Genomic DNA, 27,963 nt, shown 5'->3' on the forward strand with positions numbered 1-27,963 from the left:
AAAACAACATACCAGACGGTGGTTATGTACTGTTGACAGGTGAGTTGTCATTGTGATGAAGGAGAATGCTGCATTTAGTTGATCACTCATGTTTGACTCTGTGACCTCATGGACTGTAGCCTGCCAAACTTCTCTGTCCATGGATTCTCCAGACAAGAACACTGGAAAGGGCTGCCATGCTCTCCTCGATGAAGAAGAATAGCTCTCGTTTTACCCTGGTTGTCCTGGGACAGAATCAGTCAGCTCTGGGATCTTTTTCCCTCTTTGTGGCTTGGCAAAGAGATGGCTCAGCAGATGTGACTTTGCTCAAAGGAAGAACAGGCTGAGACTGGAGGCTGAATTGCAGAGGTTCCCCCACTGCTGACAAGGCCACCTCGTCAGCCTGGAAGCACCACTGTCAACACAGACGCCTCGAGGTTCCCAGCGCCACCCCATCTACATGGACCCTCTCGGTGCTCACCCTCAGTGTCCCCTGTTGAGTCAGGAAACCTTAGAAGGTTGGCACCTTTGCTGGTTCAAGGTTTTCCTGTCACCTAAGCAGGTTAGAGGTGTGTGTGGGTGTCCAGAATGCCTCTGCTTGTGAGCTTTCAACAGTCACTTGCACAGTAACCTCATGTTTTCTTTTACTCATCGGAGACTTCATTATCCAGGGGAGCGGTGAGATTCTCTGCCAGCAGGCTCAGCGTGGGGTTCACACATCTGTCTTCAAAGTTTTCGCAACTTCTTCAAATTCAATCCCACAAGAAAGTTGCCAGAGTAGTAGATGAGTACTTCCTTGTGTGCTCTCCACCTCTCAGATTTACCTCTCGTGTCTTTGTCACATTTTTGTGCACACATGCACTCTCCACAGAAAATCACTTTATTTCTCTGAATGATTTGAAAGTAAAAATGATTGCATTTTTAAGTCTCAGTGCAAGATCCTGTGTGAGAAAAGCTGGACTGGAGATTTCATTATACACTAATTTATTGGAGGGGAGGAGATGGAGAGGGTTAACAATATTCTCTGTCCAGAAATAGGGCACTGTTAACTTTTGAAAAAGGTAGGCCAGATCAAGTTCACACTGATCTAGGAGCCACATACTAAACTAATTGGTTGAACTTGAGAGGGTTTTATTTATTTTCAAGAGGGTTTTAAATGGCTCATGTGGAGTGAAGAGTATTGGGGAGCCTCCCTTCTCTATTTCTCTGGCAAACCCTCAGAATAAGGAGAGTGGAGCAGGACCTCTTCAGGTGGCTCACAGGAAGGGACAGATACATAGGTCATGTAGACTTCCTAAACAGCTTTGGAGAAAAAACACAAATACAATTCTAAGGGGAAGCTTTATCCATAGAATACTAAGAGGTGTTGCCAACTGGTATGATCCACTTGGGCAGTTTTGGGAAGGAGAACTGTGCCTCCCTCACCCCTTACTCCCCTGTGACACATGATCATGTCTTTCATATTTGTCTTGATTTGTCCAAAGTGGCAAGAAGGTCATGATTCCAGCTGGCTCCGGCCCTCTCCTAAACCCCTCCATCATGCTCAGGTAGCTCTGAAGTCCACCATGTGCCCTGACCTGCACGCCTGCGTTTGTAGTGCAGCCTGGGGGGAAGGCAGGTGGGTAAAGTGCCCCCTTCGCTGTGAGATCTAGCAATAAAGTAGATACTGTATCTTAGTCCCTACAATGCCTTTGCGTATTTCTTAGCTCAACACTGGAATTGGAGAGGGATGTAATTAACAGCCCCAGGATTTTAGTTACAAAGATGTATGTGCCTTGTTGAAGGAAAGTTGACCCAGATTAACGGTTTTGATTCTTCTTCACAATCATTCCAAGTTAAATGCTGTTAGCCACGTGGTGCAGGTCCTCCTGTATCTTTTCCTGTGTACAGACAGACACGTCTTGAGTTTCACTGGGGCCAGGGCCAAGGGGACAGATGAGCGCCGAGGGGCCCTGCTGTCCTGTGGTCTCGATAAGCCAGTTGTCAGAGGCCATGCAGAGGGGCTTGCCAGGCTGGGCTGGTCCCAGCACCCTCAGGAGAATCTGGTTTGGGAAAGGTGCAAAAAAACCAAACTGAAATAGTCTTAAGTATTGCTTTATTCATGTTGCAACACTTAAATGTTGAGAATAAATAGAAAAGTAGGAATCGAAAATGAGGAAGAAGGAAGATGGGTGGATGGTCTCAGAACAGATGGATGTGCTTTGTCACGCAGCCTTGGGGCAGACTGGAGGGCAGCCGAGCCTGGGGGGATGTCTCCTGCCCCTGGGAGGGGTTGGGGTGGAGGTGGGCCTCAGAGTGTTGGGTTTGGGAGTGATGGAGGTTAGACAAACCTGAGGGCTTGGTGTGTCCTTCATCTGATGTCCTCTAGCATGAAGTTATCCATGAGCTGAGCTGTAGCTCTGATCTGCACTTGTCTAGTGGGTCTGGCAGTGGTCACATTATGGTGGCATTGATATCCCCACCCCATCCCACCCCTTTGGTGAACATACACAGGAAAGACCACATGCTTGCCACCATGTGCACAGGTAGGAGACTACTCTGTGCTTTTATTCAGGGACCAGATCATCCTACCTTTCCTGGTGCCAGAGCTGGAGACACAAAGATGCCCCTTGGGGCGGGTTGGTCTGGTCCAATCAGAGGTTCCTGGTTGGACCTGTGTCACCAGCTTGGGACATGCTCTCATTTTTACTTTTCCAGTGATGCTCATGCCTTTATGTCCGTAAGTGATGAATCTTACATCAGTGCCTTCCTCTTTGATCACCCATCCCCTAAATTTCAAGAGAATTCCAAAGGTCAGTTTTTCCCAAGCTGGACTGGGACACCACACTAATTGTGGTGATCACAGTGTCGCTGACGAAAGTCCGTTGGCCTGCCTGCGCTTGGGACACATGCATAGGCTGCGGGGCACCCCGCTTTGGGCCCTGGAACTGCTCCCCGTGGCTGTCACTGTTCAGCCTTCCTTCCCTGGAGCAGGACATCTGCCAGGATCCTTGCAGGCTTCTGTCAGCTCTTCCCTTGAACCTTTTGATTCTTATCTGGGCCAGCCATCAGGGTCTCTGCCCTTCTGCGGGGGCAGAGCGGTGTCCCCTTCAGGGTCTTTCCTGCCATGTGCCTGCTTCAGGCCCATCCCAGACTACCCCCATGGCTGTCCCCAATTTCATCCTCTGGTTTCCTGTGCAGACTGGTCCACCCTGCCCCCTGGAATCCAGAGAGTGGCAGTCTTGGCTGAACCTCACAGTGTCTGTGGAACCTCACACAGTAAACCCCTTTCCCCACCTGGAATAGCTTGCTGCTCTTAATCTCAGATAGTCACAGCCAAGGGATTCTCCTGTAATAGTGAACATCCGTTCTCTGTCTCTAGCTTAGACTCAAATTCTCTATACCAAGAATCATAGAAAGTAAATGGTGCTACCCTTCAGATACCCCCTTGTATTAATACCAGCCAGCATCCCTGCACGAGAAAAGGGCCACTCGAGGGGTAATTGGAGGAGAGTTTACGAAAGGCTTGTCTGCCAAGGAGGGAGGAACTGAGTGGAGTTGGGTGACTGAAGCCCCAGCATGGAGCCTGGTGTGCAGCAGGTGCTTAATTACGAGGCACTGATGTGCACAGGTGGAACCTTCACAGTAGTTGGATGTGAGACCTGGCGGGGTGGTTCTTGGCTATCTTCAGAGGTGAAAAGGTGACTTGGTTCTGAATGTAGCTCCCAGACCTGACTTGCACGCTTGAGCAGAGATAACGCTCTTCTGAGCACTAAGGGCCAGATGTGACACTGGCTCCTACAAATGCCACCTGAGTCATCTCACGCACCAACAGACCTGTTCTTAGAGGGAGAGGCCTTGTTTACTTAATGTTGATGGTGGAAAGCGTGGGCCCTGGTGTTCCGCAGTTCACTTGTCTTGACGTTTCTAGGTCTTGAGTACACACAGACATATTTGTCTGAACATAGCCTACTGCATTCATCAGGGTGGTTTTAGTTGGAAATGATAGTTGTAACTCAGAACTAGCTCAGAGTTCATTGGCTTATGTAACTGAGAACTCTGTGGAAAGGCTTCAGGCATTGATTCAGATGCTTAAACTGTGTTCTCTGGAATGCTTCATCTCTTGACTCTGCTTTCCTCTATTTTGGCTTCATTTTCAATTTTGGCATTTTCACATTTCAGCAGAGTGGCCAAACAGGAAGCTGTAAGTTATATCTTAGTAACTTGGTCACCCAGGGAAGAAGCCCCACTCTGCCCTGCCCTCCTTTTTTGGCTTAAAGCACCACACACACACACATTCATTATTGACAGTTTGGGAGATCACTCTCACTGAAACTAAAATCAGTTTTCAGCAGGCTGCATTCATTCTGGCGGCTCTACGGAAGAATCCACTTCTAAACCCTCTTGTTTTTTAACTTGAAGTGTAATCGACCTGTATTAGACCAACACTGTGTTAGTTCCAGATGTACAGCAGGCTGCTGTAATATTTTTATATGATACAAAGTGATCACCAGAAGAGCCTTTTTGATGCTTTCCACAAAATCCCACGTTCACTGCTTCTGACTCACCCATCTTGAGCCCTGTGCGGCTCCCTGGACCAGTCACCATGGCTGGGAGGGTGAAGCCTGTCATTCACAGGCCTAGGTCACATGGTCCTGGGGAGGGGCCGTGGGTGAAGGTAAGTATCCTTCCAGTAAAACCTCAGGGACTCGGGTACAGGAGGGCGTACAGGAGCCTGTCACTGTCCGGGTTTTCCAGATTCACTGGTGTGTTTCCCTCCTCTTACCTCCCAGACTTGACTCCTGCCATATACAGGCCTCCACACAGCTGTGCCGCCGTGCTCTCTGCCCCTACTGAGCCCTTGACATCTTCTGCCCTTTACATGGAATGCCTTCACTGTTCCTCATTAAAAAAACCCATTCAGCTCAGCGCAGAACTCTTATCTCTGAAGGGCCTGGTTTCTTGGGTGCAGAGCCAGTGCCTAGCTACATGGGTAGCCGCCTGTGGAAATCCCACCAACACACAACCCTAGACAGGCTTTTCTTAAGGAACAATTCAGGGACTTCCTTGGTGGTCCAGTGGTTAGAACTCTGCACTTCCACTGCAGGGGGCACTGGTTTAATCCCTGGTTGGGGAACTAAGATCCCACATTCCACTTGGTGCAGCCAAAAAAAAAAAAATAATTTACATTCCATAAAATTCACCCTGTAAAAGTATAAAACTCAGTGCATTTAAGTATATTCACTGGGTTGTGCAAGCCACCACTGTCGATAACTGCAGAATATTTTCAAGGCCCCCAAAAGCAAGCCCAGACCCATAAGCAGTGTCTCCGTCTTCCTCCTCCCCAGCTGTCGGCAGTCACCAGTCTGCCTTCTGATTCTGTGGATTTTCCAGCTTTGGACATCGTGGGTGAATGGAATCACACAACCTGTGGTCTTTCACTGACACACTGTAGTGTTTCTGAAGTTTATCCCTGTGGTAGCCTATATCAGAACTTCCTTCCCTTTTATGTCTGAACAACATTCTGTCATACGCATAGACCACATTTTCTTCATTTCTGTCAGATGATGAATGTGGTTATTTTGACATTTGGGTAATTATGAATACAGCTGCTGTAAATGACATGAAAGTTTTTTTTTTTTTTTTTTTTTTTGCTCTCCAGGCAGCATGTGGGATCTTTGTTCCCCCACCAGGGTTTGAACCCATGACCCTGCAATGGGAGTGCAGTCTTAACCACTGAACTGCCAGGGAAGTCTGGAAAGCTTTTCTCATTAGGAAAGTGTGACCTGTAGGAAAAACAGCACCAACTCATGCTGCAGACCCTGCTCCCCAGGGGCCAGAGGCTCCACAGCTACACATTGGGATGGTGGATGTGGCAGGAGGGTCAGGGGAAGGGGCTGGTAAGGGAGACATAGGGGCCATCCCAAGGGGTAGGGCAGGTGAGCCGGGAGCAGGAAGCTGAGCATGGGTAAGCCACGTGGAGAGTAAGGCTTCCTAACCGATGCTGTGGGTTGATGTCACTCTCTGCCAGAGCCTGGTGTATTTCCTCCTCCCTCCCCACATGCTCAAAACATCAAGCAAAATCTGCTCTTTCATCCAGGGTCCTCCACCTGGGAGACAGCTGCACCAGCACCCTTGCATGCCATCCTTCCAGCCAGAGAGCCAGCCACCCCTGGGTGCCTCCCGCTTAGGAGACGGCCTGGAGACAGACCTAGACCCCAGCCCACAGCACAGACCTGGCTCAGGAGGTGCCCACTGCAGGTTTATTAAAGACCACAGAAGAGACAGTGGAGCTTCTCCCCAATGTGAAGTGCAGCCCTTCTGGGAAGAAAGAATATTCCTTGTCCACAAGGGGTTGATCAGTGAGAAACCATGTGTGAGGCACGCGGCTGGTGGTGACCTCTGCAGCAGAAGACGTGGGCAGGCTTGTTGCTCCATGGGATTCACCTCCCAGTTTTTTCTGGGTTTCCAGGCTTGGTGTGGGGGTGAGGTACAAAGTGCAGGCCCACGGGTTAGGGGTGGTCTCCCAACATGTCCTCCAGGGCAGGATCTTGGGCCCCCGACTGCCTGGTCCTCGCTTTCTCCACTGACCTGTCATTGCCGCCGGGGCTCACACCAGGGGGATAGGGAAGGAGGCACAGGCCGCAAGGCCGCACATGTTCTTCCCGCGCTCGATGAGGAAGTACCTGGGCAGAGGGAGGGGCTGAGCCCTGGCCAAGATCTGACTCCAGGGGCTAGGCCCTCCCATTTATTCACAAAAGAGTAGCACTGGGTTTACTGGTCTCCAGGAAACCTCCGACTTGGCCACCACATGAACTCTCTCCCATTATTCTGTCCCTGCTTCACTTCTCTCCAGAATCTCCTGAGGGCCCCCTTCTCAGTCTTGCCTAGTTGGCCTCATGTTGGGGACCCCTCCTCAGATGAGGACATCAAGTCTGAGACTTGGAGAGACACAAAGTCACATTAAGATATGTCCCCAGGCCACCTGACTGCAGCCCCTTCTAGAAGGAGGGGCTGTCCACCATCCGTAAACTTGTTCCTTTGGTTTCTCTCCCTCAGGGCCTCCCAGACATGGCTGAATCCCAGCTGGGCCCTGTGTTGTGGACTGTCTCCTAGCGGTGGTCACAGAACCCACTGAACCAAACGGACTCCTGTGCCTGGATACACAGTCATTATAATCTGGGGTCTGAGATGAGAGAGGGGCTGCTGGAGGGTTCTTGAGGGGTGTGAAGGTTACATCCTCAAATTCCCCTTTCTGGCCTGGGCTCAGGCTCAGTTGAGCAGCCCCTTCTCGGAAGCCACATTGAGGCAGAGGAGACACACACCCTCCCTCCCACCGAGGGCCCCCCAGACCTGGGCAATCACGCCTCCCTCAGCATTCGGGACCTAGAAGCTGCTTACCCCTTCATTCCCCAGTGGGGACCCCAAGAGTTCTTCACGATCCAGTAGGGTATCCCTTTCTCTTCTCCGTACCCAACAGCCAGCACCGCATGGTTTACTTTATCCGGAGTCTTATGACAGGAAGTACTGGAAAAGGAAAATAAATAAAGGCTTGAAAATATGGAAAGGGTGGGATTTCTCTGGTAGTCCAGTGGTTGAGATGCTGTGCTTCCAACGCAAGGGGTGTGGGTTTGATCGCTGATCGGGAACCTAAGATCCCACATGCCACGTGGCCAAAAAAAGGATGAAAGGATAACATGATTCAGTCACACCCAGCAAGTGATTTAGAGCAATGTTTTCCAGAGCGGGGACTGGGAGGCACTGAAGGTGGTGAGTTAACGTTGGTGTAGTCACAGGGCAGGAGAAGTGTTCTCTTCAGCCCCTTGGGTTCTGTTGACCCAAAGGAGTGAGACGTAGCATGGAGCTGGCTGGGCCCTGACACCTGATGCTTTCCCATACTGCTCACATTACAAGGAAGGAGCAGCCCCCGACTGCGCCTTCTGAGGGCAGCACTGTCCGGCTAGAGCTTCACATGACACTGCTTTGGTGCCACTGTATTTAATTTTCACGATTACCCTGTATTTAGGGCAATTATATAGGCTTCTCATTTAAGACTGTGAACTAGTTCTCATGAGGAAATTCTGAGAATTTCAAGTGGACGAGCTGCAGTGGCCGTGCGATCATTCAACCGATGTGTAACTGAGCTGTTGGCACGTGTCAGGCCTGGGGCAAGGTGTGGGATACCAGCAGCATGCCCAGCTGTGCTCCTGGATTTAGGAAGCTCCCTTTGGCAGGAAGCAGGCAGGCAAAGAGGCTGGTTCTATACAGTGACAACTAGGGGGCTGACAAGAGCCCAAGGGAAGTGGACCCGACCAAGTGGGAACAGAATGGGCAGGGTGTGGGGGCAAGGAAGGCTTCCCTGGGAAGGTGGGTGCTCAGTGGAGTAGAAAATGGCACCCCGCTCTGGTATTCTTCCCTGGGAAATTCCATGGGCAGAGGAGCAGGGTGGAACAAGGAGGATGTGGGTGGCTTTGATGGGATTTGAACTTGGAGAAAGAAGGACAGATGATAGAGGCTCCCCAAGCCAAGCTAAGACGTGGGACAATGGGGTGTGTGTGTGTGTGTGTGCAGAAGTGGTGTGGTGAGAAGGGTGTTCAGAAGCTGACTGGCTCCAGGTGGAGGATGGACCATTAGTCAGGGCACAGGAACAAAGCAGTAAGGAGGCGATGGTGAGGAGAGGACATGTTTCTGAGCAGCAATCATGGGGCAGCATCTGATAACGGGGAGGAGACAGGCAGGATCTGAGGTCCCTGCGGGCCATCCAGCTTCATGTGGTGGGGAGGCCCTTGCCTCTCAGGGTCTACTGCTCAAGAGGCCTGCTGGCAGAAGCGGGCCTGGAGAGTCAGCAAACAGTTGGCCGTGGAGTTCAAGACATATGGGAGAAGAGGGCAGAGGAGAAAGTCCTGGAACACGCTCGCATTTAGGGCTGGCCAGACTGCAATCGAGGCCATTGAGGAGATGCTGGGCAGCGACCAGAAGTGGCTGCACTCACTCTCATTGTAAAATAGGCAAGAGGAATGAATGAGAGGAAGCCCATGCCAGAGAACTCGATGACCCTTCAGCACGGGATTCTGGCATCTGGGAGCAGCTGTTTTCCCTTCCCTGTTTCATATCTTCACAGCTTTGAACACGGGTGTTCACCACCAGAGGCAGCTCTTCTGCTGAGCGAGGGGGAGCTCTGGGCTCAAACAGGGGCCCCTGACCTGCTGTGTGACTCTTCTCCTCCTCCCCAACTCGGGGACTGGGGATCCTGACCCTCAGGGCTGCAGGGTGATGTAACAGGCCAGCAAACGTGGCATGGGTGGAGAAATGGTCAGACCCGGAGTGAGACCCGGGCCCGGCCATGGGGAGCCCACCTGCCCCTCCTCCCCTGAGGATGCTGGGGTCCTGCTCACCTGGAGTAGATGCCCTTTCTGTACATCATAAAGTCAGCAGTCACCTCAAAGGCGAAGCTCACGGGGTTGTATAGGGCCACGGCCTCTACCATTGCCTCCTCGTCGTTCTGTGGACAGAGGGGCGGACACGTGGACACGCTGGCCTCTGCCACTTCCCCACCCCATGCGAGAAATGTGGCCCTTTGTTCCAAAGTAGGTAACAGAGGCACAGAGGAGGGAAGAGAAAGGTGTTTTAGACCAAAAAGCTGCCACCAAAGGGGAACTTCCCTTCCTTGTAAGCAGAGCCTGCCCTGGACGCTGGGGGCTGGTGTGGGGTCCCCTGCCAGGTGGTGCAGTGGTAAAAAACCTGCCTGCCAATGCAGGGGATGAAAGAGACATGGGTTTGATCTGAGTTGGGAAGATTCCCTGGAGGAGGAATTGGCAACCCACACCAGTACTCTCGTCTGGAAAATCCCATGGACAGAGGAGCCTGGTGGGCTATAGCCCATATGCTTGCAAAGAGTCAGACACGACAGTGATTAAGCACAGCACAGCCCTCTTGTGAGTGAATGGCCAGGATCCTTTGTGTTTTCTATTTGCTTACGGCCCCTTCCCCAAAACCCTGGCTCCCCTATGACCTCCCTGGACCTTGCTGGGCCTCCCCTGCTTTGCTCCAAGAGAATCTGCACCCTTTGGTTTTGAGCCCAGGGTGCAGTGGAGACTCATTCACACTCTCACTCACAACCACATGCCACGGCCCTCCCGTGAGGCAGGGTCTCCCGGGGGTGCAGAGGTGAGTGGGACTCCCCTGTTCCCATCCCCAGGACCCCTGCACCCACAAATCTAGTCTAAGGAGCTTTCATTGTTTTTGGTAGAACACCGGGGTTAGAAGTCCGTGAGCAGACAAGGCTCAGATGGTGGTAGAGACAAGACCTGGCAAAGGACTGTGTGCCTGAGAAGGACTCAGCCCCGTCAGCTTGGGGTCGGGGTGGGGCAGTGGGAGGAAGTCCAGGGCTTCCTAGGGGCTGCAGCTTTGAAATGGAGCTGCAGACAGCAGCGGCTGGAACCAGCTGTGCTTGTGCTGTCTCAGTCGTGTCGGACTCTGTGCGACCCCATGGACTGTAACCCATGCTGGTGTGGGTAACCATTTCCTCCTCCTCCAGGGGATCTTCCCAACCCAAGGATCGAAACCGAGTCTCCCGCACTGGCAGGGGAATTCTTCACCACTGCACTATCTGGGAAGCCCCTAGAATTACCTGGGGGGCTTTTAAAAAAATCCCAATGGCCAAGCTGCACCCCAGACAATAATGTTAGCATTTCTGGGGTGGGTCCAAGGCAGGAGGATTTCTTAAAGCATCTGTGCTGGGAATCACTGGGTTACCATGAGCTGAGGAGGCCATTCCCTTGGCTAGAGACCTTGGGGAGTTGAAGCAAGGAAGAGCTGAGGCCAGAGCTCTGCTGAAGGAGGGGCAGGCTGAAGAGGTCAGGGCACCAGCCTTCCTCAGTCCTCTCTCCCTGGAGAAGGGGCAGAGACCTGGCTGCAAAGGGCAAATGACTGCCTGGAAAGCAAGCTGCTTCCTTCCCTGTGCTCAGCAAAGGCCTTGTCAGGGCCGGTGAGACCAGGAAGGCCTGCCCACCAAGAGGTGGTGGGTGTCATGGGGCTGGCCATTCCCACGGCCAAGGAGGGCTGGATGCCCATGCTGGCCTGCTCGTCAGGGCCTGCACGTGTCACAGACAAGTTTCTCTTGGGCACCAGGCAAAAGGGATTGGATTGACCCCCAGTGCACCTCTTCAGTTCAGTCGCTCAGTCATGTCCGACTCTTTGCGACCCCATAAATCGCAGCACGCCAGGCCTCCCTGTCCATCACCAACTCCCGGAGTTTACTCACACTCACGTCCATCGAGTCCATGATGCCATCCAGGCATCTCATCCTCTGTCGTCCCCTTCTCCTCCTGCCCCCAATCCCTCCCAGCATCAGAGTCTTTTCCAATGAGTCAACTCTTTGCATGAGGTGGCCAAAGTACTGGAGTTTCAGCTTTAGCATCATTCCTTCCAAAGAAATCCCAGGGCTGATCTCCTTCAGAATGGATTGGTTGGATCTCCTTGCAGTCCAAGGGACTCTCAAGAGGCTTCTCCAACACCACACTTCAAAAGCATCAATTCTTCGGCGCTCAGCCTTCTTCACAGTCCAACTCTCACATCCATACATGACCACAGGAAAAACCATAGCCTTGACTAGATGGACCTTAGTCGGCAAAGTAATGTCTCTGCTTTTGAATATACTATCTAGGTTGATCATAACTTTTCTTCCAAGGAGTAAGCGTCTTTTAATTTCATGGCTGCAATCACCATCTGCAGTGATTTTGGAGCCCCCCCAAAATAAAGTCTGACACTGTTTCCCCATCTATTTCCCATGAAGTGATAGGACCGGATCCCATGATCTTCGTTTTCTGAATGTTGAGCTTTAAGCCAACTTTTTCACTCTTTAGTTTCACTTTCATCAAGAGGCTTTTTAGTTCCTCTTCACTTTCTGCCATAAGGGTGGTGTCATCTGCATATCTGAGGTTATTGATATTTCTCCAGGCAAATGGGCCAGAGTGGGTCAGCCCCTGGTGAGTGTGTCTAAGAGAAACCGGCTGTTTTCTCAAGATAAATGTATCATAGTCAGAAACATCCCAATTAAAGGTTCTGGAATGCCATGATCTCTGTTTCAATCCAGCTTACACTTCTAGTTCTGCAGCCCTGATCAGGTTACTTAACCACTCTGAACCTTTCTTCATCTATAAAATGAAGGCAATAATGAAGGCAAAATCTCCTAAGATTGTCTTGAGTTTAAAGGAGATAACACAAGTTAAGTGGTTAGTACACTCCTTATGGCAGAAAGCAAAGAGGAACTAAAGAGCATCTTGATAAAAGTGAAAGAGGAGACTGAAAAAGCTGGCTTAAAACTCAACATTCAGAAAGTGAAGCTCATTGCATCTGGTCCCATCACTTCATGGCAAATAGATGGGGAAACAGTGGAAACAAGTGACAGGTTTTATTTTCTTGGACTCCAAAGTCACCACAGATGGTGACTACAGCCATGAAATTAAAAGACACTTGCTCTTTGGAAAAAAAGCTATGACCAATTTGGACAGCATATTCAAAACCAGAGACATTAATTTGTCAACAAAGGTCCATCTAGTCAAAGCTGTGGTTTTTCCAGTAGTCATGTAGGGATGTGAGAGTTGGACTATAAAGAAAGCTGATCGCTGAAGAATTGATGCTTTTGAACTGTGGTGTTGGAGAAGCCTCTTGAGAGTCCCTTGGACTGCAAGGAGATCAAACCAGTCAATCCTAAAGGAAATCAACTCTAAATATCCATTGGAAGGACTGATGCTGAGGCTGAAACTCCAATACTTTGGCCACCTGATGTGAAGAATTGACTCACTAGCAAAGACCCTGATGCTGGGAAAGATTGAGGGCAGGAGGAGAAGGGGACAACAGGATGAGATGGCTGGATGGCATCATTGATTCGAAGGATGTGAGTTTAAGCAAGCTCCAGGAGTTGGTGATGGACAGGGAAGCCTGGTGTGCTGTAGTCCATGGGGTCGTAGAGTCATACATGACTGAGCGACTGAACTGAACTGTTGGGACTTCCCTAGTGGCCCAGTGGTTAATCTACCTGCCAGTGCAGGGGACATGGGTTCAATCTCTGGTTCAGGAAGATACCACATGCGATGGAGCAATTAAGCCCAACGCACCACAACTACTGAGTTTGTGTGCCGCAACTACTGACGCTCACGCACCTAGAGCCTGTGCTCCACACCGAGAGAAGCCACTGCAATGAAGAGCCCGTGCACCACAACGAAGAGTAGCCCCCCTCGCTGAAACTGGAGAAAGCCCGCGCAGAGCAATGAAGATGCAGCGCAGCCAAACAAATGAATTTGAAAAAAAAAAGTGAACCAAACTCATAGCCACAGATTCATGTGTATCATTTCACTGTTAAGCAAAGTAATCTTTGCGTTACTGTAATTTAAAGTGTTTAATATTGGGACTTCCTTGGTCATCCAGTAGTTAAGAATCCGCCTTCTAACACAGGGGATACAAGTTCAATCCATGGTCCCAGTGCCATGGAGCAACTAAAACTAAGCCCGAGCACCACAACTGCTGAGCCCACATGTTGCAACTGCTGAAGCCCATGCTCTGCAATAAGAGAAGCCACTGCAACGAGAATCCCACACACTGCAACTAGAGAAAGCCAGTGTGCAGCAATGAAGACCCAGTGCAGCCAAAAATTAAAAACAAGAAAGAATGAACACTTGTGCAGACTTGGGCCAGGACCAGAGCACCTGACCGCTGACCCCTGCTCTATCCCTTCCATCTTACACCCTGCTGCCATCATGGTGACTGACATTCATTAATAATCAAAACCTTTTCAGTCAAAGGGATGTGCTGCCCAGAAAGGCTGCCATGCCATAACCCTTGGCCATCCGATGGCAGTGGAGGCTGCCTCCTGATCAAAACGTGTTCCCCATTGCAGAGAAGGGTTGGTACTCACCAGTGTGATGTTGGCTACATCCTTGACAAAAGCAATGGCCTTACTGGGCTGGTACTTGCAGTCGCCATCCTGTTCAGGGGGCAAAGGTCATGGGATACAGGTTGGGGATGCTTACCCTGCCCTCGCCACCCCGTGCAATTTGATAACATTGATAAAGCAAAAGCTACAGGTACCAGGACTTGGGTGAGGGGGATCACTTAGGAGAGAATCAGAGGCATCCTTGTCCCTGAGGATGTTACAGTTCAGTGGGAGGAGACCATGCTGGCTTTGGCAGAGGTGGGCTCAAGTAGCCCCTGGTGGGAGCACGAGGATGGGGCCTGACCCAGTCCAAGGAGGCTTGCTGAGAAAAGGAACCCGGTAAGAGCCTGCATGGCAGGGGAGGGAGGGCCAGTCTCAGTCCAGGGAAGATGACCAACAAGAGGCAGGACACGTGCAGGGAAGAGCAAGCCCCTCTGAGATGGAGAGACAGTCAAGATGACAACACAGGACCTGAAGTTTAGGAAGCAGCAAGCGGTTGGGCAGGAGCGGAAGGTTTCCAAGGGGAGAGTTAAGTCAAAGACAAGACTGGGCAGACAGATTCGGGCAGAGGGACTTGGAAGGCAGGCCAGAGAGTCTGAAGTTTATCTTGCAAGCCCTGGGGAGCCTCTGAAGAGTTCTGAACTGAGTGTACTCAGAGCTTGGTCTGAGAGGCCACTCTGGCAGCCCCTGGGGGAGGGTGGCCCAGGACAGACCACCCTCAGAGATCCAGGATGAAGGGGGACCAAGGGCTGAGTGGGGGAAGGGACACAGGACAGACCAAGGAGCAGAAGCAAGAAGGTCTCTGTAGGGGGAGGGTCTGGGCAGGGGGATTGCCCTGAGAAAGGGACACAAGTAGCCAAGAGGTTTTTGGGAAAGGTGGTGCCTCCCATGGCTGGGAGGGGCAACACTGGAGGAGAGTCCTGGGTTTGGGGGAAAGTCAGGGTGCCCAGCCGTGCACAGGTGGGGCTGAGGTGAGAGCAGGGGACGCCCTGGGCCCAGGAGCACTGTCTGCATGGACACGGAGTGTAGAAGCCACAGATGGCATTCTGGTGCACCCTCGGCAGGAGGTGCGGGCCAGGCCGTGAGCAGAGACGGTGCTGCCATGGACAGGGCGTAGAGGCCCCAGGACAGCTGAGCACTGGGGCTCAGACAAACAGAGGAGGCCAAAGAGTGAACATGAAGAGACAACACAGAATTCAGGAGGGAGTAGGAGTCCTCAAGAGGGTGCAGGGGAGGGGTGTGTCCTGAGGCTGGGAGAAGAACAGAAATGGGGGCCCTGCAGGCTGAGAAGATGGAGCCCAGGAGGGGAGCACAAAGATGGGGGGAGCCCAGGGGTGCCCTGCGACCAAGAAGATGGAGCCCAGGCAGGGAGAAAAGAGATAGGGGGCTCTGGGGGGCCCTGCAGACCAAGAAGACGGAGCCCAGGCTGCCCGAGTTACCTGGCCCCTGTAGGGGTAGGTGTCTTCACCCATGATGCCCTTGTTGTACCGGATGTACTCGAAGGCCTGGCTGGGGAGACCCCTGCAAGAAGCACACACAGCTGTGCCCACCTGGGACCGGCCCCGATAGAGGTAGGGCCTGCGGAGGCTGGGGCATGCCAGACGTCTGCCCTGGCGGGGCTGTGGGGCTGTGGTAGTGACTTCAACCCTGAGTCCTAGGACAAGCCTGAGCGTGGTTCCCTGCAGGAGACTCCTGTGCTGGCTGCCGCTGAAGCAGGACTCGCCCGGGAGAGGGCTGGGCCGCTGGGAAGGGGCGGGAGGTAAGGGTGGGAGCGTGCTCTGGGGGAACACAAGGGGCCTGGCTTTATACCTGTGTACACAGGAAAGGTCTTAGAGCACTGCACGTGAGGAGGAGATGAGGGCTGGAGACACTGGGAACCATGAGTCAATCCCTAACAACCTGTTTGAAGAATAGGCCAGGAGGTAGGTAGACAGACTGGGAGTTTGGGGTTAGCAGATGCAAACTGGTATATCTAGGATGGATAAACAACAAGGTCCTACTGTATAACACAGGGAACTATATTCAATATCCTGTGATAAACCATAATGGAAAAGAATATGAAAAAGAATGTATATATGTGTATATAACTGTCGCTGTTCAGTCGCTAAGTCATATTTGACTCTGACCCCATGGATTGCAGCATGCTAGGCTACCCTGTCCTTCACTATTTCTCGGAGTTTGTTCAAACTCATGTCCATTGAGTCAATGATGCTATCCAACCATCTCATCCTCTGCTGCCCTCTTCTCCTCCTGCCTTCCGTTTTTTCCAGCATCAGTGTTTTTTTCCAATGAATCAGCTCTTCGCATCAGGTGGCTAGAGTATTGGAGTTTCAGCTTTAGCATCAGTCCTTCCAATGAGTATTTTGGGTTGATTTCCTTTAGGATTGACTGCTTTGATTGCCTTGCTGTCCAAGGAACTCTCAAGAGTCTTTCCCAGCACCACAGTTCAAAGGCATCAATTCTTTGGTGCTAAGCCTTCTTTATGGTCCCACTCTCACATTGGTACATGACTACTGGAAAACTATAGCTTTGGCTATACGGACGTTTGTCAGCAAAGTGATGTCTCTGCTTTTTAATATGTGTATAACTATGGGGTTGCAAAGAGTCGGACACGACTTACCGACTGAACAACAATGATGTGTATAACTGAGTCACTTTGCTGTACGGCAGTAATTAACACAACACTGTAGTTCAACTAGACCTCAATAAACAAATAAATGGGCCAGGAGAGCAGGCCCGGCAAAATACAGTGTTTCCGCCTGAATGTGGCACCTCATCTATAGAAAAGCTCCTTCACACAGCCTGCCGAGCTGGGGCAGCCAAAGCTTTAGAGTAGGGGACCCCAGTCTCTCGGCCACAGACCAGTACCTCCTGTCATCATCAACATTAGATTAGAAATAAAAGCACAATAAATGTACTGTACTTGAATCATCCTGAAACCATCCCCACTCCATCTCCGCCCGCCCCCCACACCCCCAATCCATGGGAAAATCGTCTTCCATGAAACCAGCTCCTGGTGCCAAAAAGGCTGGGGACTGCTGCCCTAGAGAATTCGCAGACAGCCGACCAGACACCTGTGTGTGGATCTTGCTTCTGCAGGACAATGTGCTTCTCATTCTGTGAATTCTTTTGGCCACTCACCCAGAGGCCTGGGTGGTGGATGAGGCCAAATGTGCTGAGGGGTGACAGCCAGGTGACAACAGGGAAAGAGGACAGATTCTGGGAGCAGACAGGCCTGGGCCTGGCTTATAGGTCTGCCCACTCCAGCTGATGGACCTCGGGTATGTGGGGTGACCATCCTCCTCTTTAAGTGGGGCCAATTTTGCTCCCACCCAGGACAGAGTCTCAGCCCATCCTAGACCCAACAGAAGTAACCCCGGGAAATGAGAAGGGGCTCCAGGTCTCCCTACCCCGGTCTGGGACGTACCCTTGGCAGCCATGGTTGTTAAAGTTCTGGGCGCAGTCCACCAGCTGCTGCTCAGCCTGGAGAAGGAACACATACCTGGTGAGCTAGGTGTTCACCGGGAGAGCCCCCAGCTCAGGAGCCCCTGAGCCGACCACACCTGTGGCCCCACCAGCTCTGGGTCAGGAGGATCAGGTTATACTTCCCCAGGGCAAGGTCCATCTCTGTGTCCAAGCGGCCAGCCCAGAGCCAGCACCTTTTGGGGAAGAGCTCAGTGATGACCTGGCAGCCAAGCCTCCCATGTGGGAGGGTGAGGAGGGGCTGGAAGGGTGCACGTAGGTGGGCCCCCATGGTGGCATGTGGGAGGGAGGGGACAGGCCTTCCCTACTTCTGGGCCCTGGTGGCCCTTGCCAGTTTAGCCCTCTCTTCCCCCGCTTCCCTATGCAGGATGCCGTGGTCCGACAGTCACCCCTTGCTCTGGGGGCTCTGGGGGTGAATACACAGGTCCCTGCTCTCCCCTGCAGGAAGACGACCAGCCTGGGAGGGGGTGCAGCTCCTACAGGACTGCCTCCCAGGCAGGCTCTGCTCCCTGAAGGCCCTGGGTTCCCAGACCGAGGAACACCCAGACCCACTCAGGAATGAGCCTCAGTCCTTCCAAACCGTCAGGGAAGGTTTGCATGCCAAATATCCATGAGACTGGGACACAAAGTCCAGCTGACATGGCCACTGTCTTCTAATGCCCTGAAGAAGCCTGAAGGCCTGGCCTGCCCCACCAAGTCAGGGCTCGGAGCCAAGCTGTGACCCCTGCAGGAGGAGACCCTGACCCCACGCTACCCCACATCCCACCCCGCCTCGTGGCTGGTCACTCACCAGGAAGGGCAACTTCCCTGTTGCTATAGCGACAGCAGACTCCAGGGCCCCGGTGGTGGAGAAGGTCCAGCAACTGCCGCAGCTGCCCTGGAGGCCAGAGTGGAGAAGCGGAGTCAGAACCTGGGCCCCTCAGGCTCCTGAGAACCTCACTGGACCAAGCCCCAACTCACATCTGTCCGTGCTGATCCTCACAAGCCCCAAGTGGCTGGCATCCTTCTCCCCATGTTACAGATGAGAAGACTGAGGCTTGTAAAAAAGGGGCAGCAGCAGCTGTGCACTCCCCATCTGGCCCCTCGCTGACCAACCCCCACTGTCCTGCAAGGGCTGGAGTTCCTCCCGACTCCATTCTGTGCTGTTCTACATGTCCTTCTACTTTTTTTCTTTCCTTGCTGCACCACGAGGCACAGGGGATCTTAATTCCCCAAGCAGGCATCGACCCATGAAGTTGAGTCTTAACCACTGGACTGCCTGGGAAGTCCCTCTACTTCTGAATCTCCTGCTGGCTTCTTTTCTTCCTACTGCTCTCAACAGAAGGACTCACCAAAGTCCTATTTCCAGAACCTTCTCTCTCACCTTTCCCCCTCCAATATCACCCACAGTCCTGTCAAACTAACAACTTCCCAGACCCCACTTCAGCCCTGACCTCTGCCCAGACCCAGACTACCTGCCTCCCAGAGGACCCCACCTGTATACACCCCAGACACCATAGACCCTGGGTGTCCTGCCCCAGCCATCCATCTCCCCGTCCTCTACCATGATCACGGCCACTGACCAGTCTCCTGACACCTCACTGAGGCCAGGTGTCGGGTGCTGGAGCCTGCCTGCCCACTTCAGATCACAGTCCTGCCTCCACCCACCATGTGAGCTGGGCAAGGGGTGTCTCCTCATCCCCCAGTCTCATCACTTGTAAAACAGGAACCACCATGCTTGCCCCACAGAACTGTCAGAAGCACAGATAAGATCCTGCCAGTCATGCAGTTACCCCACGGGTTCAGCAACACCAGCTGCTGTTAGCATCTTTCTCTCATCCCCATCGTTGTCTCTCTTCCACCCTTCGTTGGCTCAACCGTCCACAGACTACTTCTGAAACGTCTCCTCAGATCCTTTCCTCACTGTTCTTGTCTACTCCTCCTCACTTGTCTCCTGGAAAGAGCCTTCACCCTCCCCCCATCCCCAGTCTCTTCTTCTCAAATCCTCCCCTTGGCAGCGGGAGGGGAGGGCCTGATCAGAGTATCTCTGGTCAAGGAGGTGGGCTTGGCCACTGAGGAAAGAGACAGAGCAGGCCTTGAGCAGAGACCTGCTTGCTTTGCACCTTCAGCCCTTGAGGCTGCTGAGCTAATGTCAGATCCTGTCGTCAGACCTGTAACCATATGGTGGCTATAGTGAGAGCCCATATACACCCACAGGGGTGACCACCTTGTTCCGGCCCCTCTGCTCAGGGGTCTCTCTCCTGCCTGATAGCTAGCTAACAAGAGGACCCAGAACATCCTTGGCAGACCTCTGCTTCTTCCTTGCCCAGAGGGTGGGGGGGTTCAGGCTTCCACATTGAATACTTGTTGGGCTTTGAACTGTTCTGGGATTCTCAGATGGTTAAAAGCCACCTTGGGGTCTTAGGGGAGGGGACTGACTTCACCCTACCCCTCTGCTGGAGCGGAGGCTCGTTTTGGCTTCTGGGTTCTGGCTGAACGGTCTAGTTCACTAGGCGGGCTCTGGGAATCCAGTGAGCCTGGGGGCATCATGGCTGCGTCATGTGGATTTCAGGAAAAGGAGAAAATGTTTCTCATGGCGAGTTTCAGTGGAAAGCCAAGTGCTACCAGGAGGGGAACCTTCACCCTGTGTTTCCTGGGAGCAAGGGGTGGGGATGCTTCTGAAGATGGCCACTGCACTGTCGCTTCCGGGGACAGCAGGGCCCAGGCTCCCAGCAGTGTGTGGGGCCCTCCAGCCAGCCACTCGTCCTTAGCCCTCAGTGCAGGGACCTGCCACCACCTTTCTTGCCTGGCACGCAGTGTTCTGCAGGAGGTGCTCTTCAGAGCACGTCTGCAAAGCTGCGTTCCTTGACCACTTGCAGCTCCCTTGAGGGAGGCAGAGGGCCAGGGAGGGGCTGGGCCTGGTGCCTTGTGGAGTAGATGGAGGACAGGAAGAAAAGACGTGTAGGAATGGGGTCCTGTATCCAGTTACAGAAGGGCACGGATGTTTAGGGTGACTGTAGGAGAGACCTAGGGCCAGCGGGGAGCTTTAGACAGGGCAGTGGGGCAGGAGGGAAGGGGTACACTTCAGCCCAGAGAGGAACTACATCCATAAAAACAATGACCTTCTGGCCTTTTGGAGGAAGGCAGCTGGAAAAATAATGAATGGAGTTGGGGGTATTACTCTTTGTGTTTTGGGATTCGCTTGAGTTTTTCTTCCTAGCATACTGTCTGAGAATGTTGCTGTTTTGGAGGAAAAACTGGGGACCATCATGCATACCTGATTTTTCACTGGTGTGACAAAATTTCCTTTTTTGCGCCAGTCCATGGAGGGTGGGTAGGGACCAGTACCTCGAAGGTAGTTACTTTTGGTGGCTGAGCAATTCTGAAATGACAAATTACAAGTTTTTCAGGGGAAAAAACCCGCATTTCTGATGGAAAAGTATGTAATTAAAATAGTCACCACAGGAGAATGAGAAAGATTATGGTTGTCTGAACCATCCTATTGTACTCTATTAGTTCCAAATGCTAAATGACAGGTCCTTTGGGGGGCTCAGGTTGGGGCAGTTAGGACAGGGAGGGCAGATTTAGCAAACAAAAATACAGTTCACCCAGTTAAAGTTGAATTTTAGATCAATGATGAAAAGGTTGTAGTGTACATCCCATGGAATACTTTGGATATTACTTATGCTAAAATATTATTTGCTGGGACTTCTCTGGTGATCCAGTGGTCAAGAATCTGCCTGCCAATGCAGGGAACCCAGGTTTGATCCCTGTTCCAGGAAGATCCCACATGCTCTGGAGCAACTAAGCCCAAGTGCCACAACTACTGAAGCCCGCGTACCTTAGAGCCTGCAACAAGAGAAGCCACTGCAAGGAGAAGGCTGTGAACCACAGCCAGAGAGCAGCACCCACTCAGCCCACTCACTGCAACTTAAGACAGTCCTGTCAGCAAACAAAGACCCAGCGCAGCGGGAAAAAAAAAAGCCAAACAGAAAAGACTCAGATTTGGTCCCAGTGAATAATACCCACCTGAGGCTCTGACCAAAGATACTTGCGTTTTAATTCAGCAAAGCTCATGTCTGAAAATTGATTCAGTCCCACTGAAAAAAGAGAAGGCAGAAGAGGAAACAGTCAAACAAAAAACAAAACAAAACAGAGGTGTTCAGGAGATCACTAATAAAGAAACAGAAAAAATAATGAAATCTCACATTCCCTCGGGTCCTATTTACAGGCCCTCAACTTCGCTGCTTTGAATTTTTAAACGGAATGGACACAGTTGAACTGTTTCAAAACAAAATTTTAAATTTATTTTTTACTGAGGTATAGTTGACCTTTGAACAACGTGGTTTGAACTGGGCAGATCCACTTACATGTGGATTTTTTTCCAATAGTGAATACTACAGTGCAACATGATCCCGGGTTGGTGTAATCACGGGATGCAGAACCGTGGATACAGAGACAGTACACATATGGAGGAAATGCATACATGGAGGGCAGACAATCAGCTATACTCAGATTCTCAACTGTGCAGACAGTTGGTGCCTCTGGCCCCACACTGTTCAAGGGTCAACTATAATTTACTACACCAAGGTCACCCTGACTGTGCTTCGAAATTCCCTGGGGAACTTTGCAACAGTACCAGTGTCTGGGCTGCACCCCAGAGATGCGGACGTAGTGCGCCTGGGCACTCATTTTTTAGATGCCCCGTTAGTAGGTTTGGTGGACGTCCGGGTACAGAACCACCACACCTGCGCCAAGTGCCTGCCACCTGTTACCTCCTTCAGTCTTCATAGTCTGGCGGGGGGAGCGTTATGATCTCCACTTGACAGTCAAGTGAAACTTCAGAGCTGTCAATGCCCCCCAGGGTTGACACAGCCAATATTGGGCAGAAATAAGGGTCAAGCTGAGGTTTCCTTCCACTTCACGCTTCTGCCCATGTTACTCACTTAGTCGACAGTGCCGTCACTTCTGAGTCCTCAGTGTATGTAGCGAGTGTTTCTAGTGAAATGAACCCAGACTGAAGGCAGATGTCCTAAGGAGCTGCTCGTGAGTCCAGAAGCACTGCTCCCCTCGGCAGCCCAGGGGCTCAGCATCTGGGCTGGACCCTCAGAAGGCAGGAACACCACAACCCTTCGGAGGGACACCCTAAAGTTACAACCCCTTGAATCTCAGAGAACAATAGCAGAGCTGGAATGTGAGGTTGGCCCAGCCTAGCTTCAGAGACTTGGTGGCTGCTCTCCCCCTGCCCCGCTCCCAAGCCCAGTGGACCCTGTAATCATTCCAGATCTGAGCTGCTCCCTTCTCCCAGGGATGAGCAGCCTGGAGGCAAGGTGTCCCCACGTACTTTTAAATGTGTGGTTCCTGGCGTTGTGGGCGTTGATCTCCCTCAAGTTGCTGGCAAACACCTGCAGCCTGTGGTGGTACTCCTCTGAGCTGTATTTCTTTTGATGCTGAAACACATTAGCAATAAGTCACGGAAACAGGACGCTGCTCCCCAGAGGGTAACGGTTTTGTCTTCTAAGAGGAGGAATGGAGGTTTTCTTCCTGCCATGATTCTCAGGCCAAAACTGTATTTAGAGGTGGGATACTGCCCTGGGTCTCTGCAGAGCATGGGGAAGCTTATATAGGAACCCCTCTGCCTCCAGGGGCCTGTGGCCGGAACGAAGGCTATGCAGCTGCCGTAGAGTCAGTCAAGAGACAGAGAAGGCCTGTCACGTTTAGGTCAGCCCTAGATGCTACAACTGGCACTAGGTCAAGTTCATGGCAGAAATCAACATTTTTCAAAAATATGCACACCAGTGTTTTTCAATTGATTTTGTAGCCAGTTACACAATGTGATTTGAATACAAAAAATGTAAATGAATCTGAAGGTTTCCAAGGCTGCTAGCCAACTTCACCACTGGGGACCAGACCACTGTTTGGAAGGAACTCACTTAACGAAATCTTTTTGCAGTGTTTGACTCGTCCCCTTGTGGGAAAGACACAGGGGAAAGGGGCTGGAAATTCCTCATTCATCGTCTCAAATCTAGGACAGTTTGTTCTAATAACAGGAAACAGTGAAGTGAGAAACTTCAGAAAGAAGAAGTTGGACACTGACCTGCACCATCCATGACTGAAAGTGAAACTTCTCTGCAAAAAGGAAAAAAAAAAAAATTAAGTCTGGGTGCCTTGTGGTCATGTCTATAGCCAAGTGGGGCACAAGAGAACTGATTTGGATTTTAATAAACTGGGTTAAACTTAAAGCACCAAAAATGGTGGTATACAATACAGAATTTGAAAAGGAACTAAATTCTTACTGCTTTTGTGCTCCAAATTAATTTTGAAAAAGTACATGCCATTAACCTATAGTATTAAAAATCAGGATAATGGTAATACTTAGTGTGGAGTCAAAGGGGGCTTCTGGGGTGCTGGTAATGTTCTGTGGCTTCATCTGGGTGCCAGTTTCACGAGTATGCTTAGATGATGAAAATTCACTGAAATGCATATTTAATGATTTGTGTTCTCTTCTGTGTCATATTTTAAGAAGTTAATTTAAAAACCTAAATGCCAGGACTTCCCTATTGATCCAGTGGTTAACACTGTAGTTCCAGTGCAGGGGGTTTGATCCCTGATTGGGGAACTAACCCCATATGCTGCATGGAGAGGCCAAAAATAAATACATAAAATTTAAAAAAAAGTATTGAATTTAACAGAGAGCTTGTTATTCATGATAACACAAATAAATACTTTAAAAACCCTTATATACCCTGTGTCAGCAATTTTTAAAAAAGGGACAGATGAAAAATATCCTAGACTTTGCAATCTCTACAGTCTGTTACAACTACTCAACTCTACCCTCGCATGTGAAAATGAAGGGGTGTGACTGTTTCAATAAAACTTTATTTACAAAAACGGGCTGCCTAGTTGTTTGTAGACTCTTACTATATCCACCCTTGTACATTTTAAAATGTAAAACTGCATTTCAAATTTAAATAGCTGCAAAGGATGTACACCAGTTTATTGCAATTAATGACATTTAAAAATACGACTGTTCCATCATCTTCAAAGGATGCTAGCCAAAGAATTCCATATACCATCACGATGTGATACCCACCATCAATAACATGAACAAGCCCTTCTATAAGAGCTGAATAGTTCATATAGTTTCTTTTTCTCCTTGAACCCCCATCTCCAACCACATCTCACAGAATTTTATCCTAAGGGAGCATCTGTTTAATTTATTTTGGGGGGCCACATTGCAGGGCATGTAGGACCTAGTTCCTTGACCAGGGATCAAACCCATGCCACCTGCATTGGAAGTGCAGAGTCTTAACCACTAGACCACAATGGAAGTCCCAGGGAGTATCTGTTTATACTTCATTGCTCTAGTATCCTTTTATGCAATGACAAGCATGGAAAGTATAAATTTAAATTACTGTTACTCCTGGTGACCCATATACCTCTGGATATTATAGAAGTTCATTCTGGATTAAGTCATCATCATTATTAAGACTCCAACTGATTAAAAACATGTCAAATATATTATACCTAATGAAAAGCAATTGTTAAACATAAAAAGTAAACTTGCATTGGAGAGGCATCTCTTAATGAGGTAAATAAAACTTAATTAATGCTCTCCTCATGGATTTATATATTCATGAGTAATTATTACCTGTTTTTCTGAATGGGTTAGCATTAATTCTGATCTTTGTCTCAGCCCTTTGAAAGGGCTGAGAAATTCTGCTCAGATAAGCAGGATTGCTTATTGCTTCTGGGAACAGAAGGCAAGTTTTAGAGCAAAGTCACTCAATTCCTCATACTCCTTTGTACACCCCCACATCACATGGCACTCTATTGCTAAACATTGTTTCTAGGACCCTTGGAAGTAAAGGGTGTGGAAATGGATTTACTGTCTGTACTGGTATCACTTGGTACTTTTCTGTGTTCCTCCACTGGTCCACGGGCTTCCCAGGTAGCGCAGTGGTAAAGAATCCGTCTGCCAATGCAGGAGACACAGGCTTGATCCCTGGGTCAGAAAGATCCCTTGGAGGAGGAAATGGCAGCCCACTCCGGTATTCTTGCCTGGAGAATCCCATGGACAGAGGAGCCAGGTGGGCTATCATCCATGGGGTCACAAAGAATTGGACACAACTGACCACACACATGTGTGCCACCAATCCACATCCTGCAGCTGGAAGATCACAGTTGTATGGAATTTAGCTCTCCCCTTGTGGGTCATAGATCTATTCCAGAAACCAAGTGACAGCCATTTTTCCTGAGAAAGAAATGCACATTTCTCCAGGATATCCCCTGCGTGCGGTTTGCTGCTGCTGCTGCTGCTAAGTCGCTTTAGTCGTGTCCGACTCTATGCAACCCCATAGATGGCAGCCCACCAGGCTCCCCCATCCCTGGGATTCTCCAGGCAAGAATACTGGAGTGGGTTGCCATTTCCTTCTCCAATGCATGAAAGTGAAAAGTGAAGTCACTCAGTCGTGTCTGACTCTTAGCGACCCCATGGACTGCAGCCCACCAGGCTCCTCTGTCCATGGGGTTTTCCAGGCAAGAGTGCTGGAGTGGGTTGCCCTTGGAGGACTGCAAATCTTGGTTAGCCATTATAGCTGATGGCTTCAGAAGTGAAAAAGTGAAGTGAAAGTTGCTCAGTTGTGTCTGACTCTTTGCGACCCCATGCACTGCAGCCTGCCAGGCTCCTGTGTCCATGGATTTCCCAGGCAAGAATACTGGAGTAGGTTGCCATTCCCTTCTCCAGGGGATCTTCCCAACCTGGGGATCAAATCCAGGTCTCTTGTATTAGCAAGCAGACTCTTTACCATCTGAGCCACCAGGGAAGCCTGATGGCTTTAGAGGAAGACAGATCTCAGCATAGGACCAGGGCTTGAGGCAGATGGAGTTTAGGATAACTGACCAATGTTTGCCTGCAGAGGTTTCAAAAGCTACAAGCAGGCGTGAAAATCCAGCACTACTTCTCATTCGTTGGAGGTCAGAGGGAGAAAAAGCCAGAGGTGATCTTGGGGTGGGACCAGAAGGACATCTGGTGACCCTTGCACACTAATCTCAGACCCATTTCAGTCCATTGTGACTTTTGGAAGAAAGCACACATCCTTTCTTTATGTGCTGTTTCGGGGAGCACATGGTACTATCTAGAACAGGGGTTAGCAACTCTGACTTGCCACTTGTTTTTGTACGGCCCACGAGCTAAGAATGTTCATGTTTAAAAATGTTTTTTTTGAAAACCACATTGTGTAGCACTTTAAAATCATCTGAATTCAAACTTCAGTGTGTCCAAATAAAAGTTTCTGGGAGCACAACTGGCTCATTCATTTACATACCGCCTTTGGCTGCTTTCAGCACAGAATTAAGTAGCTGATACGGAGACTGTGTGGTCCACAAATAGCCTAAAGTATTTACTATCTGGCCATTCACAGGAGAAGCATGCCAAACCCTACTCTGGAAGAACGGCTTCCAGCACCAGCCCTCCTCCCCGACGCAGGCCACACGGCCCTGGCTTGCCAGCAGCTGGGTTTCTTCAGGTTGGGACTGAGCTGAGCTGGGCGTAGTCCCAGGTCTGCAAGACTGGGGGGCTTCTTTGTATCATTGGGTCGGGAGTAATGAGGCAAGATTCTAGTGGAAAAGATTCCTCCTCAGGGATCTTTGTCCTATCCCCAGGCTACTCTTTGGCTAAAATTCTTTGTCCTCAGGGTGAGGAGGCAGGTGGTCTTGGGAGGTCAGAGCCTGTGGGCGGTGGGTTGAGGCTGAGGGTGGTGGGCAGGGGGCAAGGCAGGAGGACCTTTGGGAGAGCCTTTAGCTTGGGTAGGTGGCTGGATTTGCAGCAAGAGAACTAGGGTAAGAGCAGCAGGAAGCTGGACCACTCAGCTTCCTGAGTGGAAGCCTTGGGGCGTACAGGGGAGCCCTGGCGCTTGACCTTACACCCTGGGTCCTTGGAACAAACAGCCTCAGTTTTCAGGGGCTAAATCTGCTATGGCTCCGCACAGTCACTCCTTGAAAGGGCAGGTCCAACCCATTCACAGGCTCTCAAGGCACCCCTGGGGACGTTCCCTATGCCCAGTTCCTGGGAGCTGCCAGAAAAGGCTGGGAAGTTCCTGCTAGCCTCTGGCAGGGGGAGATCCGGATCCTCTGAGTCTCCAGGTACGGGGTGGAGAGCAGAAGGGGCCGCTGGGGCGTTTCCTGTCAGCGCCCCTGAGCAAGGGGGACCCCCGGGCACCTATCCATCCGCTCCTCGGGTCCCGCAAGACCCTCACCCTCCAAACCTCCCCCTTCTCTAGCCCACACCCCACACCATCACACAGGCTACCCTTCCTGGACTCCGGTCCCGATCCGCAGAGCCCCAGGGCCTCGGGCCTGTGACGTGCGCTGCCCGGCTCCTCCCAAGCGCGGAGTCCGGACCAGCCCAAGTTCTCAAGAGTCTCCGACCTGCCGGCTCCTCTCCGGGAGCGCCCCGTCCCCGTCCCCGGAGTCCCCGTACCTAAAGAGTTCACGGCCAGTTCGGCGGCGCCGCAAGCGGGGGCGCCCAGGAGCCAGGCTCCCGCGCAGAGCAGCGGCAGGACGGCCCACATCGCGGCGGCTGTGACGGCTCGGCCGGCGCACTGGCTTGG

At 51.1% G+C, this 27,963-nt stretch overlaps 1 protein-coding gene across 1 annotated transcript; it reads right to left on the reverse strand.

Annotated features, from left to right (window-relative positions):
- Positions 1–6,211: 6,211 nt before the first annotated feature.
- On the reverse strand, positions 6,212–27,956 carry CTSH (cathepsin H). The gene is made up of 12 exons (XM_068991137.1): positions 27,834–27,956; positions 23,451–23,482; positions 22,698–22,803; positions 21,383–21,453; positions 20,631–20,735; positions 18,165–18,251; positions 17,319–17,374; positions 15,331–15,412; positions 13,874–13,942; positions 9,354–9,460; positions 7,360–7,485; positions 6,212–6,644 (listed from the first exon to the last, which is right to left on the reverse strand). Exons 1-12 carry the CDS (start codon positions 27,922–27,924, stop codon positions 6,569–6,571), a joined length of 1,008 nt encoding a protein of 335 aa, XP_068847238.1. The 5' UTR covers positions 27,925–27,956; the 3' UTR covers positions 6,212–6,568.
- Between the last annotated feature and the right edge of the window lie 7 nt (positions 27,957–27,963).

Source organism: Capricornis sumatraensis, chromosome 19, assembly GCF_032405125.1.
Source record: "Capricornis sumatraensis isolate serow.1 chromosome 19, serow.2, whole genome shotgun sequence".
Taxonomy (NCBI): Eukaryota; Metazoa; Chordata; class Mammalia; order Artiodactyla; family Bovidae; genus Capricornis; species Capricornis sumatraensis.